Source organism: Salmo trutta, chromosome 12, assembly GCF_901001165.1.
Source record: "Salmo trutta chromosome 12, fSalTru1.1, whole genome shotgun sequence".
NCBI lineage: Eukaryota > Metazoa > Chordata > Actinopteri > Salmoniformes > Salmonidae > Salmo > Salmo trutta.
The window spans coordinates 96,440,706-96,458,901 of record NC_042968.1 but is presented as its reverse complement, the minus strand read 5'-3'; the positions used below and the strand labels follow the sequence as shown (position 1 = coordinate 96,458,901).

At 47.8% G+C, this 18,196-nt stretch overlaps 1 protein-coding gene across 1 annotated transcript in view; it reads right to left on the bottom strand.

Annotated features, from left to right (window-relative positions):
- polq (polymerase (DNA directed), theta) overlaps positions 1-18,196 on the bottom strand; it is a 76,923-nt gene that overhangs the window by 32,623 nt on the left and 26,104 nt on the right. The window contains exons 13-23 of the mRNA XM_029766755.1: positions 12,368-12,781; positions 11,941-12,134; positions 10,322-10,446; positions 9,618-9,861; positions 9,183-9,513; positions 6,727-7,138; positions 4,981-5,904; positions 3,289-3,396; positions 2,628-2,830; positions 2,105-2,300; positions 323-516 (exon numbers count right to left, since the gene is read on the bottom strand). Coding sequence (XP_029622615.1) covers positions 323-516; positions 2,105-2,300; positions 2,628-2,830; positions 3,289-3,396; positions 4,981-5,904; positions 6,727-7,138; positions 9,183-9,513; positions 9,618-9,861; positions 10,322-10,446; positions 11,941-12,134; positions 12,368-12,781 — 3,345 coding nt within the window. The remainder of the gene's footprint in view (positions 1-322; positions 517-2,104; positions 2,301-2,627; positions 2,831-3,288; positions 3,397-4,980; positions 5,905-6,726; positions 7,139-9,182; positions 9,514-9,617; positions 9,862-10,321; positions 10,447-11,940; positions 12,135-12,367; positions 12,782-18,196) is intronic.

Below are 18,196 nucleotides of genomic sequence, written 5' to 3'. Positions count from 1 at the left end.
CAGACAGACAGAAATACAGACAGTAATACAGACAGTAATAGACAGACAGACAGACAGACAGACAGACAGACAGACAGACAGACAGACAGACAGACAGACAGACAGACAGACAGACAGACAGACAGACAGACAGACAGACATGATGATGCAGAGCCTTAGAACATTAATGCAACAGAGATGTTGTGGTAACCTTGACGATAGTTGCCTAGTAACCCTGAACACCTAGTCAAGAACTTGGCGATAGTTACAACAAATAAACAACAAATATATGAAATGTCCGGTGGTCCAGAGGAGGTTTTGGGGAAGTAGTGTCCCTCCCTACCTGTGCCACATCGTCGCTGCTAGTCAGAGAGAAGTTGTGTCCAGCAAGGCTGTAGGCCTGCGTCTCCAGAGCTGACAGCTTGGCCTGCATCACGTGTTTCTGCCTGTCACATTCCTCCCAGCTGAAGCCAATCCCATTCAGCTCTAGCAGCGCCAGGCACACCTGGGACCGCATCTCCACACCGCGAAACACATCTACACACACAGAGAGGACAGACACCGCAGACACACAGAGAGGACAGACACCGCAGACACACAGAGAGGACAGACACCGCAGACACACAGAGAGGACAGACACCGCAGACACACAGAGAGGACAGACACCGCAGACACACAGAGAGGACAGACACCGCAGACAGAGATGGAGGACAGACACCGCAGACAGACACACAGAGAGGACAGACACCGCAGACAGACAGACAGACAGACAGACAGAGAGAGAGAGAGAGACGGAGACAGAGAGAGAGGGACAGAGAGAGAGACAGAGAGAGAGAGACAGACAGACAGAGAGACAGACAGAGACAGACAGACAGACACCGCAGACAGACACAGAGAGAGAGGACAGACACCGCAGACAGACACAGAGAGAGGACAGACACCGCAGACAGACACAGAGAGAGGACAGACACCGCAGACAGACACAGAGAGAGGACAGACACCGCAGACAGACACAGAATGATCAAAAACTGCTAAGTGAGACAGACATGGTAGAAGTCCGTCTGTCAGATATGTGTGTTCCCTACCTATCAGTCCATCTGTATGTGTGTTCCTTACCCATCAGTCCATCTGTATGTGAGTTCCTTACCCATCAGTCCATCTGTATGTGTGTTCCTTACCTATCAGTCCATCTGTATGTGAGTTCCCTACCTATCAGTCCATCTGTATGTGAGTTCCCTACCTATCAGTCCATCTGTATGTGTGTTCCTTACCTATCAGTCCATCTGTATGTGTGTTCCTTACCCATCAGTCCATCTGTATGTGTGTTCCTTACCCATCAGTCCATCTGTATGTGTGTTCCTTACCCATCAGTCCATCTGTATGTGTGTTCCTTACCCATCAGTCCATCTGTATGTGTGTTCCTTACCCATCAGTCCATCTGTATGTGTGTTCCTTACCCATCAGTCCATCTGTATGTGTGTTCCTTACCCATCAGTCCATCTGTATGTGTGTTCCTTACCCATCAGTCCATCTGTATGTGTTCCTTACCTATCAGTCCATCTGTATGTGTTCCTTACCTATCAGTCCATCTGTATGTGTGTTCCCTACCTATCAGTCCATCTGTATGTGTTCCTTACCTATCAGTCCATCTGTATGTGAGTTCCTTACCTATCAGTCCATCTGTATGTGTGTTCCTTACCTATCAGTCCATCTGTATGTGTGTTCCTTACCTATCAGTCCATCTGTATGTGTGTTCCTTACCCATCAGTCCATCTGTATGTGTGTTCCTTACCCATCAGTCCATCTGTATGTGTGTTCCTTACCCATCAGTCCATCTGTATGTGTGTTCCTTACCCATCAGTCCATCTGTATGTGTGTTCCTTACCCATCAGTCCATCTGTATGTGTGTTCCTTACCCATCAGTCCATCTGTATGTGTTCCTTACCTATCAGTCCATCTGTATGTGTTCCTTACCTATCAGTCCATCTGTATGTGTGTTCCCTACCTATCAGTCCATCTGTATGTGTTCCTTACCTATCAGTCCATCTGTATGTGTTCCTTACCTATCAGTCCATCTGTATGTGTGTTCCCTACCTATCAGTCCATCTGTATGTGAGTTCCTTACCTATCAGTCCATCTTTCTCCAGCAGGGCAGTGAGGTGACACATGGTGCCGTGTATGAGCACGCTGTCTATGGCAGCCCGTAGGCGGGGGGAGTGGGAGTGTCCATCCAGTAGCGGTAGTACCGACGGACAGTAGCAGGTCACCATGTTGGTTAGAGTTCTCTCCTCACTACCCGGGTCCAGCAGCCAAGACGCCACCTAAACACACACACACAACACACAACACACACACACACACACACACACACACACACACACACACACACACACACACACACACACACACACACACACACACACACACACACACACACACACACACACACACACACACACACACACACACACAGATAGATAAAACTCCACCTACACAGCTTGTATATAAATGTGTAAATGTATATAAATGTCTGTGTGTGTATCAGTGTGTGTGTATATATCAGTGTGTCTGTGTGTGTATCTGTGTGTGTGTGTGTGTATCAGTGTGTGTCTGTGTGTGTGTGTGTGTATCTGTGTGTGTGTGTGTACCTTCAGGTCTTCACAGGGTCCTTCCAGGGAGATACCATAGCTCAGCACCAGAGTCTTGTACACCTGGATGATGTCATAAGTCATGACCACACCCCTTGCCCCGTTGGCCAATGACTTACTCAGACAGGCTCTCATCTGCTCCACCCTCTCTCCAACTGGCAAATCAGCAGCCAGCGGGGGCGGGGCCAGACTGGAGCTCATCTCTGTGGGACAGTAATTCCATGTTCATGACATGTCAGAGTGAAAGCACAACTTGGATTCAGTTACCTCAGAAGGCCAGTACAGCTATCTCACGTGGATTCAGTTACCTCAGAAGGCCAGTACAGCTATCTCACGTGGATTCAGTTACCTCAGAAGGCCAGTACAGCTATCTCACGTGGATTCAACTACCTCAGAAGGCCAGTACAACTATCCCAAAGAAACAATACAGTTCAAAATCCACATAAATAGATCGTTGTATTTAACTGCTGGAATTATAACTTGGAGGACCGTTACTATGACAGAGAGAGAGAGTGTGTGTGTGTGTGTGTGTGTGTACCGCTGTCCTGTCGTAGTGAAATGTTGTGTGTGTGTGTGTGTGTGTGTGTGTGTGTGTGTGTGTGTGTGTGTGTGTGTGTGTGTGTGTGTGTGTGTGTGTATATATGTGTGTGTGTGTGTGTACCTGTACTCTGCTGCTGCTGCTGTAGTGATATGTAGTAACAGTCTGTCCCTCCCCAGCAGACAGCCAGTCCTGTTAACACCACACTTCCTGAGGAACACCAGGGAAGACCTACAAACATCACAGAAACATGAATAACTACGAATCAATCACAGAAACATCAATAACTAGGACTCACAGAAACATCAATAACTAGGACTCAATCACAGAAACATCAATAACTAGGACTCAATCACAGAAACATCAATAACTAGGACTCAATCACAGAAACATCAATAACGAGGACTCAATCACAGAAACATCAATAACTAGGACTCAATCACAGAAACATCAATAACTAGGACTCAATCACAGAAACATCAATAACTAGGACTCAATCACAGAAACATCAATAACGAGGACTCAATCACAGAAACATCAATAACTAGGACTCAATCACAGAAAACATTGATAACACTCAATAAGCTGTAGTCGGGTGTGTGAGTCAGGCCTGTTACAGCTTTACACGTTCACCAACATCCTGTTATAGGTTTACATGTTCACCAACATCCTGTTATAGGTTTACATGTTCACCAACATCCTGTTATAGGTTTACATGTTCACCAACATCCTGTTATAGGTTTACATGTTCACCAACATCCTGTTATAGGTTTACATGTTCACCAACATCCTGTTATAGGTTTACATGTTCACCAACATCCTGTTATAGGTTTACATGTTCACCAACATCCTGTTATAGGTTTACATGTTCACCAACATCCTGTTATAGGTTTACATGTTCACCAACATCCTGTTATAGGTTTACATGTTCACCAACATCCTGTTATAGGTTTACATGTTCACCAACATCCTGTTATAGGTTTACATGTTCACCAACATCCTGTTAGGGTTTACATGTTCACCAACATCCTGTTATAGGTTTACATGTTCACCAACATCCTGTTATTCATCAGGATACTCAAGTATTCTGTTTTTACTGGACACGTATAAACATCATATCCCCGATTACAATAACCTGTAAAAGCTATGTGAAACCCGGGTAAGATGCCTGGGAAATGCTGATGTTAGACGGGATACTGTGGCATGTCAACATGTAATCCATTTTACTGTTGTTTTCACGGTCTGCGCTGGCTCCGTTTCACATATCATGGGTGACGATGTTTTCATCTAATTGGCGTATTATAATTTCAGACATTTGGGAGGACATTATTATAATTTCTGACATTTGATAGGCTATTATTAGAATTTCAGACATTTGATAGGCTATTATTATAATTTCAGACATTTGGCCAGACGGAAGCCACTCCTCAGAAAAAAGGCACATGACAGCCCGCTTGGCGTTTGTATTCTGTTGTATTCGGCGCATGTGACAAACACAATTTGATTTGACATTGCAAATGAACAACTTCAGAAAGGAATCTGGTTTGGGGGGGGGCATTACAGCCACTCAATAGGGCCTCCGCAAGGAAATTGTAGCCCTGGTGTGTGTGTGTGTGTATGTGTGTGTGTGTGTGCGTGCGAGAGTGTGTGTGTGTGTGAGTGTGTGTGTCTGTGTGTGTGTGTGCGTGACTGTGCGTGTGTGTGTGTGTGTGTGTGTCTGTGCGTGAGTGTGTGTCTGTGCGTGTGTCTGTGCATGCGTGTGTCTGTGCATGCGTGTGTGCGACTGTGTGGGTGTGTGTGAGTGTGTGTAGTTACCTCTCATCTGCCTCCCTCCAGTCCCTCCGTCTCCTCCGTCTCTTATCGTTCGACAGACAGGAACGAGGGAATACCTCTCCTTCCTCCTCCATTCCTCTATAAAGGTGTAGAACAGTGTTCTGTCGCTCGCCACGTCTATGATGGCCAGCCCACCGCTAGGGCTGCTGGGAGAGAGAGATGCATCCTGGGAGAGCTGGAGGGTGAAGCCCTCGTCAGTCAGAGATGCGGGGGAGGAGGGGACAGGGGAAGAGTCTAGCAACGTTTTGGGTTGAGGGGGAGGTTTGGAATCTGTTTTGGGATCTGTTTTGGTGTCTGGTTTGGGATCTGTTTTGGTGTCTGGTTTGGGATCTGTTTTGGGGGCTGAGTGAGGGTGTGTGAGCGTTTTGGGATTTGGTTTCAGGGACTGGGGACCAACAGAGACTGCTGGTTGATCAGGGAGGCGGGTGGAGTGAGCTGATTGGTGGATAGGTCGAGGGGTGGGGGTTGATTGGTTGAGAGGACGGGAAATAAGAGTTGGTTGGTTGAGAGGTGAATGGTGGATCGTCCTCGTGGCATGAGGTGATTGGTTGATAGTCCTCGTGGCGTGAGGTGATTGGTTGATAGTCCTCATGGTGTGAGGTGATTGGTTGATAGTCCTCATGGTGTGAGGTGATTGGACAGAGGAGGTGGTCAGTTTAACGGTTTCTGGAGTTGGGGGGATGAGGTCCCCATGAGGCCCACCTGATCTCCCCTCTTCTCTCTCTCCAATTTGTCCCCCTGTCTTCCCCCATCTCACGTTGTTCTCTCCTGTCTCCCCTCGTCTCTCCCCCTCTTTCTCCCTCAGGGGTTCCCTCGTCTCCCCCCATCTCACACTGGTCTCTCCAGTCTCTGTGTGACTGCTACCTGGTCTCTCTGTCTCTCTGTCCTCCTCGGCATGTACCAGTGCTGTTAGACCAGTCAGACCAGTCAAACTGTCCTCTGTCTCTCTGTGCTCAGCATGTACCAGTGCTGTTAGACCAGTCAGACCAGTCAAACTGTCCTCTGTCTCTCTGTCCTCCTCAGCATGTACCAGTGGTGTTAGACCAGTCAGACCAGTCAAACTGTCCTCTGTCTCTCTGTGCTCAGCATGTACCAGTGGTGTCAGACCAGTCAGACCAGTCAAACTGTCCTCTGTGTCTTGGTTGTCACCAGCTGTGTGTGTGAGTGTGTGAGCTGGTTGCAGCAGAGGGTGCTGGGACGGCTGGTCAGACATACTAGGCCAACGATCAAAGATGTCCTGGAGTCCAGGGCTGCAGTGGAGGGAGGATTCAGACTCTCTCCTCTTCTCTCTCTCCTCCTCTCTCTCTCTCTTTCTGTTTTCCTCTCTCACTCCATCTCTCCGTGATGCAGGTCTTTTAAACAGCCTGCTCTCACACACTGCAACATCTCTCCCTCCATCTCTCTCCTTCTCAATCCCTCCATCTCTCTCCTTCTCAATCCCTCCATCTCTCTCCTTCTCAATCCTTCCATCTCTCTCCTTCTCAATCCCTCCATCTCTCTCCTTCTCAATCCCTCCATCTCTCTCCTTCTCAATCCCTCCATCTCTCTCCTTCTCAATCCCTCCATCTCCTCCTTTTTCTCCGCTGTGATTGTGTTCCGGTCGCTCCGCCAAACACTGGTCATGCGTTTTTTCCCGACCGAGATCGTCTGTCTGACCATTGCTGTGGTTGGGTTGAGGTCCTTGTTGCTCTGTTTCCCCATGGTCAGGTCGGGGTCTGTCTGTCTGACCGCAGGCTTGTTCGTGTTGCAGTCCCGACGTGTGTCTCAGCAGGCTCCGCCTCTCCAGGAAGTGCTCTCCAACCAGCAGAGAGTCGCCCCACTCTGATAGGTTGAAGGACGACTCGCCCCATTGGACGGCCTCCTGTTCCTCTGCCTCCTGATTGGCTATGAGCCCGCTGCGTTGCCGCTGCTGGTTGGACAGGAGACTGGTCTCCATGACAACAGGCCCCTCCTCCTTCTCTTCCTCTGATTGGTGAGAGTCGTGGCTAAGCCCAGCCAATAAGGAGCTGTCGTACAGGCTGTCGAATAGGAAGCCGCTACTGCCGTTTAGACTGTTCTCATTGGTCACTGAGGAGCGGTGTGCGCTAGGGGGTGGGAAGGGTTCATCATCATCATCGTCATTATTATCACCTGCCAAGATCTGGAGAGGAAGAGTACACCATCATCATCACCACCACCACCACCACCACCACCACCATCATCACCACCACCACCACTACCTGGTCGTCGAGGATCTGTTCCATCTGGCTGTCAGTCAGAGAGAAGTTGTATCTGGGCGCAGCGTCGTCATGGGAATCATGGGTATGGGGGTTGCCATGGATACTGTAGACTGGTGAGGGGTTCGGTGGGTTAACGTCGTTGGATTTCTCCTCTCCACCTTTCTCCCTGTTCCCTCTCTCCTCCTCTCCACCTTTCTCCCTGTTCCCTCTCTCCTCCTCTCCACCTTTCTCCCTGTTCCCTCTCTCCTCCTCTCCACCCTTCTCCCTCCTTCCTCTCTCCTCCTCTCCACCCTTCTCCCTCCTTCCTCTCTCCTCCTCTCCACCCGTCTCCCTCCTTCCTCTCTCCTCCTCTCCACCCTTCTCCCTCCTTCCTCTCTCCTCCTCTCCACCTTTCTCCCTGTTCCCTCTCTCCTCCTCTCCACCTTTCTCCCTGTTCCCTCTCTCCTCCTCTCCACCCTTCTCCCTGTTCCCTCTCTCCTCCTCTCCACCCTTCTCCCTGTTCCCTCTCTCCTCCTCTCCACCCTTCTCCCTGTTCCCTCTCTCCTCCTCTCCACCCTTCTCCCTCCTTCCTCTCTCCTCCTCTCCACCTTTCTCCCTCCTTCCTCTCTCCTCCTCTCCACCCTTCTCCCTGTTCCCTCTCTCATGCTGTGAGTTAGCTGCCTCTCTCTCCCTCTCTTCCTCTCTCTGGTCTTGTAGTAGAATCATTCTCTCAGTCTGAGTGTCCAACTCCAAACTATCCCCAAATCTTCCCTCCTCCTCATAGAGTTCAGGAGACCCACACTTATTCTCCTCTTCCACCCTCCGGCGTTTGACTACAAAAGAGAGAGGAAGAGCTGGGGCTTGGGCAGAGGAGAGGAAGAGGGGAGGAGGGACAGGGGAGAGGAGGCAGGGAGGAGGGGGGACAGGGACCTCTGGTGGTGCCTTGCTCTGGAGGAGGGGTGCTGACTTTGGGGTTGAAACCGAGTTCGGGGCAGGGATCGGTAGGGTTTTAGGAGGAAGTTTAAAAGATGTTCCTCTCATCCTCTCCTCTCTCTCTCTTTTCTCCCCCCTCTTCTCCTCCCATCTCTCCCCCCCCTCCTCCTCCCCTCTCTCCCCCCTCTCCTCCTCCCCATCTCTCTCCCCCCTCTCCTCCTCCCCTCTCTCCCCCTCCCCTCTCTCCCCCCTCTCCTCCTTCCCTCTCTCTCCCCTCTCCTCCTGCCCTCTCTCTCCCCTCTCCTCCTCCCCTCTCTCTCCCCTCTTCTCCTCCCTCACCTCCTCCCCTCTCTCTCCCCTCTCCTCCTCCTCCTCCTCCTCCCTCTTCTCCTCCTCCCTCTTCTCCTCCCCTCTCTCCCACCTCTCCTCCTCCCCTCTCTCTCCCCGCTCCTCCTCCTTCTCTCCCTCCCTCCTCTCTCTCCTCTTTGGGTGTATAGAGCGCAGTACTTTCCTCAGAGCTGTGGACGGCTGTCCTCTACATGCCTGTGCAGGAGATCTCCCTGCCACGCCCAGTCCATCCCTCTTTACTGTCCCCCCAGAAACACTGGCCAGAGGTTCCTCCACTCGAGAGGTGGGGGCTCTGAAGCGGGGAGGGGGACAGTGGAAGGGGTGGATGGAGGGATTGAGAAGGGGGTGAGGGCCACTGACTAGTTCAGCTAGGTCCTGGGTGTTTATACCTCTCCCGTCACAGACAGGAAGGTTAGGGTCTTCCTCACTTCCTCCCTCTTCTCTCTCGCCTTCCTCCACTCCTCCGCTCTCTTCCCTCTCTCTCTGCTCAGCCATGTTCATCTGCTCTAGCGCTTTCCTCTCTACCTCGCTCTTCTCTCTCCCTCTCTGCTCTAGCGCTTTCCTCTTTCCCTCGTTCTTCTCTCTCCCTCTCTGCTCTAGCGCTTTCCTCTCTACCTCGTTCTTCTCTCTCCCTCTCTGCTCTAGCGCTTTCCTCTCTACCTCGCTCTTCTCTCTCCCTCTCTGCTCTAGCGCTTTCCTCTCTCCCTCTCTCCTTCCCTCTTTCCCTCCGTCGTCCATCTCTTTCTTCTCGTTTAACCTCCTCTCTCCATCTCTCCAGGATTTGGACCGGTCCCGCTGTGTCTCAGGTGAGTCGTTGTCATGGTCGTTGTTAGGGCGTGTTTCCGTGGGCAGTGTCCCTGGGTCCCAGGTCACCCCCAATAGGGCGAGGTCTTGCTGGAGGAGGAGCCTGGCCTCAGACACGATTGCAATGGCTGCCTCGTGTTCTGTTAGAGCCCGCCCCCCACTGACCCAGACACACCGTAAACTCCGCCTCTCGGCCGCCTCCCCCTCGGTCTCATCCAACGCACGACGAGAACTGGAGAAGAAGAAATCATCACCACCATCACCATCATCATCACCATCATCATCATCATCCTCATCACCACCACCCCTTTACAACACACTCTCCTCCCTCCTAACCTCTTGAAGGGGACAGCCTTGCGTAGGGCCTTCTCCACCTCAGTGACCTTTGCCCTGGCCAGCTGGGCCACCGTAGCGAGACCCTGGTCGTAGAGTGTCCGTGCCCTTGTTGCGCTCAGCAGTGAGACCCTGACCAGGTCGACCAGTTCCCTCTGGACCCCGAAGCTCAGCCTGGTCTGATACTGGGACAGGAGTAACTCCATGCTGTGCCATCCCAGCCGTCGGCAGAACACAGTTACCATGCCTTTACGGGACAGGAAACCCACACCGTTACTATGGTTACGGCGCGGTCTGGGACAGAAGTAACTAACAGAACACAGTTACCATGCCTTTACGGGACAGGAAACCCACACCGTTACTATGGTTACGGCGCGGTCTGGGACACGCGGGGACAGAAGTAACTAACAGAACAGTTACCATGCCTTTACGGGACAGGAAACCCACAGCGTTACTATGGTTACGGCGCGGTCTGGGACACAAGTAACTAACAGAACACAGTTACCATGCCTTTACGGGACAGGAAACCCAAACCGTTACTATGGTTACGGCGCGGTCTGGGACACGCTGGGACAGAAGTAACTAACAGAACACAGTTACTATGGTTACAGCGCGGTCTGGGACAGAAGTAACTAACAGAACACAGTTACCTAGGGGAGGGGAAAAAAAGACTACTGTGTTACCTGGGCAGGGCTGTGTGTGTTTACCTGCATACGTGGAGGCAGACTGCTGTAGAGACTGTAGTTGTCCGCGGCTACAGTTGTACTTGGTTGCCACGGTACCCAGAGGAACCTCATTGACCAAATCCTGAAGGACCAGAGTAGTGAAGAACCTGAAGAGAGAGAAAGAGCAGGGGTTAGTGTGTGTGTGTGTGTGTGTGTGTGTGTGTGTGTTGCAGGGTTTCCGTTAGACATTTGACAGGCAGCATTTTAATTTACCGACATTTAAGAAAATGAGTGGCACAGCGGTCTAAGACACCGCATCTCAGTGCTAGAGGCGTCACTACAGACCCTGGTTCGATTCCAGGCTGTATCACTACTGGCCGTGATTGGGAGTCCCATAGGGCGGCGCACAATTGGCCCAGCGTCGTCCAGGTTTGCGGAGGGTTTGGCCGGGGTAGGCCGGCATTGTAAATAAGAATTTGTTCTTATTTAATAAAAATATATATTTTAAAAAATGTACCAGATCCATATGAATTGGGTGCGTAACCCATTAGGGTGTCCACCCACGGTGGTCAGAATAACAGAACATTTACATTATGGTAATTCATATTAATAGAATATTTAGATTATGGCAATTCACATTAACAGAACATTTATGGTAATTCAACTTTAAAAAGCATTGAAATGTTTATCTTAAAATGTTGATGAACTATTATTTCTTCACATTATAAGCGCAGCAATGCACACAAGGCAGTAGGGCTACACAAGGCAGCAGGGCTATAACAAGGCAGCAGGGCTACACAAGGCAGCAGGGCTACACAAGGCAGCAGGGCTATAACAAGGCAGCAGAACTATAACAAGGCAGCAGGGCTACACAAGGCAGCAGGGCTACACAAGGCAGCAGGGCTATAACAAGGCTGCAGGGCTATAACAAGGCAGCAGGGCTATAACAAGGTAGCAGGGCTACACAAGGCAGCAGGGCTACACAAGGCAGCAGGGCTATAACAAGGCAGCAGGGCTACACAAGGCAGCAGGGCTACACAAGGCAGAAGGGCTACACAAGGCAGTAGGGCTACACAAGGCAGTAGGGCTACACAAGGCAGCAGACAACGTGTGAATGTTCGTTCCATAATGAAATCAGCGGAAAACACAGTTGCTAATATGACTAGAGTTGTGTTTTATGACTAGGATTATCAAGTACTATGTTGTTTTATGACTAGGATTATCAAGTACTATGTTGTTTTATGACTAGGATTATCAAGTACTATGTTGTTTTATGACTAGGATTATCAAGTACTATGTTGTTTTATGACTAGGATTATCAAGTACTATGCTGTTTGATGACTAGGATTATCAAGTACTATGCTGTTTTATGACTAGGATTATCAAGTACTATGCTGTTTTATGACTAGGATTATCAAGTACTATGTTGTTTTATGACTAGGATTATCAAGTACTATGCTGTTTGATGATCTGCAGCAGCAGCTCTCACTACATCCACTGGTATTAACAGCAAGACATTTTCGCAAATGTGATTTTTTTTTCTTCTCCCAGGTAAATTGACCAGTGCAAATTTTAGTCATCAACTTTTCATTATAATTTTTGTTGTTGTTGCCAAAAAGCCAGCTATGGGGAAACCCTGGTGTGTGTTTGTTACGCTGTACCGTTTGTGTATGGCCATCTGTCGTCTCTGTCTGTCCGTCTTGGCGATCAGTTTCCCGCTAACAGACCGAGCCAAGAAGCTCTCCTGGACACCCACCAGCTCTGCTACTCTCTTATTGGATGAGCCAAGCCCCTCCCACAGACACCAGAACTGGTACCAGTCTATCGTGGTCCACTCAGCATACACAGGAGTTATCTGGAGGATACAAACACAGGAGATATCTGGAGGATACAAACACAGGAGATATCTGGAGGATACAAACACAGGAGATATCTGGAGGATACAAACACAGGAGTTATCTGGAGGATACAAACACAGGAGATATCTGGAGGATACAAACACAGGAGATATCTGGAGGATACAAACACAGGAGATATCTGGAGGATACAAACACAGGAGATATCTGGAGGAGAGAGGAGGGGGGGTACCTGGTAGAGTATGTGTAGGTCGTTGTCCAATACGAAGCTCTTCATGGCTCTCTGTAGATCTGAGAAGATGCCCAGAGCCTCGGGAGGAGAGAGAGAGGAGGAGAGGGTGGCAGAACCCAGGTGGGTGGGGCAGTACCTCTCGTGTCCTCCTGCCCTCTCTCTCTCATCCCACTCTCCCCCTCTCCCCCTCTCGTTACCCTCTCTTTGGATCGATATGAACTCATTCTCAATCAACCATTCCACACACGCCTCTATCGCTCCCTCCCGCACTCCTCCTCCCGTCTCCCCTCCTCCCGTCGTCATGGCGCTCCCTGGAGTAGGTGGGGTGTCGTAGCGGGCACCAGCTGCCAGCAGCGTACAGGAAGCATAAAGCCTCACATCCTGAGGAGAGCTGGCCACGCCCCCAACGATGATCTGACAGGAGACAGGTATAGGTAGATAGATGACAGGTACAGGTATATACTGTAGGTGACAGGTACAGGTAGATAGATGACAGGTACAGGTATATACTGTAGGTGACAGGTACAGGTAGATACTGTAGGTGACAGGTACAGGTATATACTGTAGGTGACAGGTATAGGTATATACTGTAGGTGACAGGTATAGGTATATACTGTAGGTGACAGGTACAGGTATATACTGTAGGTGACAGGTATATACTGCAGGTGACAGGTACAGGTATATACTGTAGGTGACAGGTACGGGTAGATACTGTAGGTGACAGGTACAGGTAGATACTGTAGGTGACAGGTATAGGTAGATAGGTGACAGGTACAGGTATATACTGTAGGTGACAGGTACAGGTATATACTGTAGGTGACAAGTATAGGTAGATAGATGACAGGTACAGGTATAGGTAGATAGGTGACAGGTACAGGTAGATAGGTGACAGGTACAGGTATAAACTGTAGGTGACAGGTACAGGTATATACTGTAGGTGACAGGTACAGGTAGATACTGTAGGTAACAGGTACAGGTATATACTGTAGGTGACAGGTACAGGTATATACTGTAGATGACAGGTACAGGTATATACTGTAGGTGACAGGTACAGGTAGATACTGTAGGTGACAGGTACAGGTAGATACTGTAGGTGACAGGTACAGGTATATACTGTAGGTGACAGGTATAGGTATATACTGTAGGTGACAGGTACAGGTATATACTGTAGGTGACAGGTACAGGTATATACTGTAGGAGACAGGTACAGGTATATACTGTAGGTGACAGGTATAGGTAGATAGATGACAGGTACAGGTAGATACTGTAGGTGACAGGTACAGGTAGATAGATGACAGGTACAGGTATATACTGTAGGTGACAGGAACAGGTAGATAGATGATAGGTACAGGTATATACTGTAGGTGACAGGTACAGGTAGATAGATGACAGGTACAGGTATATACTGTAGGTGACAGGTACAGGTAGATAGATGACAGGTACAGGTATATACTGTAGGTGACAGGTATAGGTATATACTGTCGGTGACAGGTATAGGTATATACTGTAGGTGACAGGTACAGGTAGATACTGTAGGTGACAGGTATAGGTAGATAGATGACAGGTACAGGTATATACTGTAGGTGACAGGTACAGGTATATACTGTAGGTGACAGGTATAGGTAGATAGATGACAGGTACAGGTATATACTGTAGGTGACAGGTATAGGTATATACTGTCGGTGACAGGTATAGGTATATACTGTAGGTGACAGGTACAGGTAGATACTGTAGGTGACAGGTATAGGTAGATAGATGACAGGTACAGGTATATACTGTAGGTGACAGGTACAGGTATATACTGTAGATGACAGGTATAGGTAGATAGATGACAGGTACAGGTATATACTGTAGGTGACAGGTATAGGTAGATAGGTGACAGGTACAGGTAGATACTATAGGTGACAGGTACAGGTATATACTGTCGGTGACAGGTATAGGTATATACTGTCGGTGACAGGTATAGGTATATACTGTCGGTGACAGGTACAGGTAGATAGATGACAGGTACAGGTATATACTGTAGATGACAGGTACAGGTAGATACTGTAGGTGACAAGTAGATACTGTAGATAGATGACAGGTATATACTGTAGATGACAGGTACAGGTATATACTGTAGGTGACAGGTATAGGTAGATATGTGACAGGTACAGGTATATACTGTAGGTGACAGGTATAGGTATAGATGACAGGTACAGGTATATACTGTAGGTGACAGGTATAGGTAGATAGGTGACAGGTACAGGTAGATACTGTAGGTGACAGGTACAGGTATATACTGTAGGTGACAGGTATATACTGTAGGTGACAGGTAAAGGTATATACTGTCGGTGACAGGTACAGGTATATACTGTAGGTGACAGGTACAGGTAGATAGATGACAGGTACATACTGTAGGTGACAGGTACAGGTAGATAGATGACAGGTACAGGTATATACTGTAGGTGACAGGTACAGGTAGATACTGTAGGTGACAGGTACAGGTAGATACTGTAGGTGACAGGTACAGGTAGATACTGTAGGTGACAAGTAGATACTGTTGATAGATGACAGTTATATACTGCAGGTGACAGGTATAGGTATATACTGTAGGTGACAGGTATAGGTATATACTGTAGGTGACAGGTAGAGGTATATACTGTAGGTGACAGGTATAGGTAGATAGGTGACAGGTACAGGTATATACTGTAGGTGACAGGTATAGGTATATACTGTAGGTGACAGGTATAGGTATATACTGTAGGTGACAGGTATAGGTAGATAGGTGACAGGTACAGGTATATACTGTAGGTGACAGGTACAGGTATATACTGTAGGTGACAGGTATAGGTAGATAGGTGACAGGTACAGGTATATACTGTAGGTGACAGGTAGATACTGTAGGTGACAGGTATAGGTATATACTGTAGGTGACAGGTATAGGTAGATAGGTGACAGGTACAGGTATATACTGTAGTTGACAGGTATAGGTATATACTGTAAGTGACAGGTATAGGTATATACTGTAGGTGACAGGTATAGGTAGATAGGTGACAGGTATAGGTAGATAGGTGACAGGTATAGGTATATAATGTAGGTGACAGGTATAGGTATATAATGTAGGTGACAGGTATAGGTATATACTGTAGGTGACAGGTATAGGTAGATAGGTGACAGGTACAGGTATATACTGTAGGTGACAGGTAGATACTGTAGGTGACAGGTATAGGTATATACTGTAGGTGACAGGTATAGGTAGATAGGTGACAGGTACAGGTATATACTCTAGGTGACAGGTATAGGTATATACTGTAAGTGACAGGTACAGGTAGATACTGTAGGTGACAGGTATAGGTATATACTGTAGGTGACAGGTATAGGTATATACTGTAGGTGACAGGTATAGGTATATACTGTAGGTGACAGGTATAGGTATATACTGTAGGTGACAGGTATAGGTAGATAGGTGACAGGTACAGGTATATACTGTAGGTGACAGGTAGATACTGTAGGTGACAGGTATAGGTATATACTGTAGGTGACAGGTATAGGTAGATAGGTGACAGGTACAGGTATATACTGTCGGTGACAGGTACAGGTAGATAGATGACAGGTACAGGTATATACTGTAGGTGACAGGTACAGGTAGATACTGTAGGTGACAAGTACAGGTAGATACTGTAGGTGACAGGTATAGGTAGATAGATAACAGGTATATACTGTAGATGACAGGTACAGGTAGATACTGTAGGTGACAGGTATAGGTAGATAGGTGACAGGTATATACTGTAGATGACAGGTATAGGTAGATACTGTAGGTGACAGGTATAGGTAGATACTGTAGGTGACAGGTATAGGTATATACTGTCGGTGACAGGTATAGGTAGATAGGTGACAGGTACAGGTATATACTGTAGGTGACAGGTACAGGTATATACTGTCGGTGACAGGTACAGGTAGATAGGTGGCAGGTACATACTGTAGGTGACAGGTACATACTGTAGGTGACAGGTACAGGTATATACTGTAGGTGACAGGTAAAGGTATATACTGTCAGTGACAGGTATAGGTAGATAGGTGACAGGTACAGGTATATACTGTAGGTGACAAGTAGATACTGTAGATAGATGACAGGTATATACTGTAGATGACAGGTACAGGTATATACTGTAGGTGACAGGTACAGGTAGATAGATGACAGGTACAGGTATATACTGTCGGTGACAGGTACAGGTAGATACTGTAGGTGACAAGTAGATACTGTAGATAGATGACAGGTATATACTGTAGATGACAGGTACAGGTATATACTGTAGGTGACAGGTACAGGTAGATAGATGACAGGTACAGGTATATACTGTCGGTGACAGGTATAGGTATATACTGTAGGTGACAGGTACAGGTATATACTGCAGGTGACAGGTACAGGTATATACTGTAGGTGACAGGTATAGGTATATACTGTCGGTGGCAGGTACAGGTAGATAGATGACAGGTACAGGTATATACTGTAGGTGACAGGTACAGGTAGATACTGTAGGTGACAAGTAGATACTGTAGATAGATGACAGGTACAGGTATATACTGTCGGTGACAGGTACAGGTAGATAGATGACAGGTATACTGTAGGTGACAGGTACAGGTAGATAGGTGACAGGTACAGGTATATACTGTAGGTGACAGGTACAGGTAGATAGGTGACAGGTACAGGTATATACTGTAGGTGACAGGTACAGGTAGATAGGTGACAGGTACAGGTATATACTGTAGGTGACAGGTACAGGTAGATAGATGACAGGTACAGGTATATACTGTAGATGACAGGTACAGGTAGATACTGTAGGTGACAGGTACAGGTAGATAGATGACAGGTAGATACTGTAGATGACAGGTAGTATTTAAAATGTAATAAAAATGTTTGCACTCTACTGTAAGTCACTCTGGATAAGAGCGTCCACTAAATGACTAAAATGTAGTGTAAATGTAGGTACAGGTATATACTGCAGGTGACAGGTACAGGTAGATACTGTAGGTGACAGGTACAGGTATATACTGTAGGTGACAGGTACAGGTATATACTGTAGGTGACAGGTACAGGTAGATACTGTAGGTGACAGGTACAGGTAGATACTGTAGGTGACAGGTACAGGTAGATACTGTAGGTGACAGGTACAGGTATATACTGTAGGTGACAGGTACAGGTATATACTGCAGGTGACAGGTACAGGTATATACTGCAGGTGACAGGTACAGGTATATACTGCAGGTGACAGGTACAGGTATATACTGTCGGTGACAGGTACAGGTATATACTGTCGGTGACAGGTACAGGTATATGCTGCAGGTGACAGGTACAGGTATATGCTGCAGGTGACAGGTACAGGTATATGCTGTAGGTGACAGGTATAGGTATATACTGTAGGTGACAGGTACAGGTATATACTGCAGGTGACAGGTACAGGTATATACTGCAGGTGACAGGTACAGGTATATACTGCAGGTGACAGGTACAGGTAGATACTGTAGGTGACAGGTATAGGTAGATACTGTAGGTGACAGGTACAGGTATATAGATGACAGGTACAGGTATATACTGTAGGTGACAGGTACAGGTATGTGCAGGTAACTGCCAAAATAAAGGAAAGACTTGAGTAAATTAGGGATACCCAGAAAGCAGGTGGGGGAAATTAAGCAATTAACACCCCATCATGCTTAGGTTTATGTATAATAATTCCCCCTGGAGGGTGATGTCTGAACAGGTATAACGACAAGGTTGGTGATTTACTGCCCCCTGGAGGGTGATGTCTGAACAGGTATAACGACAAGGTTGGTGATTTACTGCCCCCT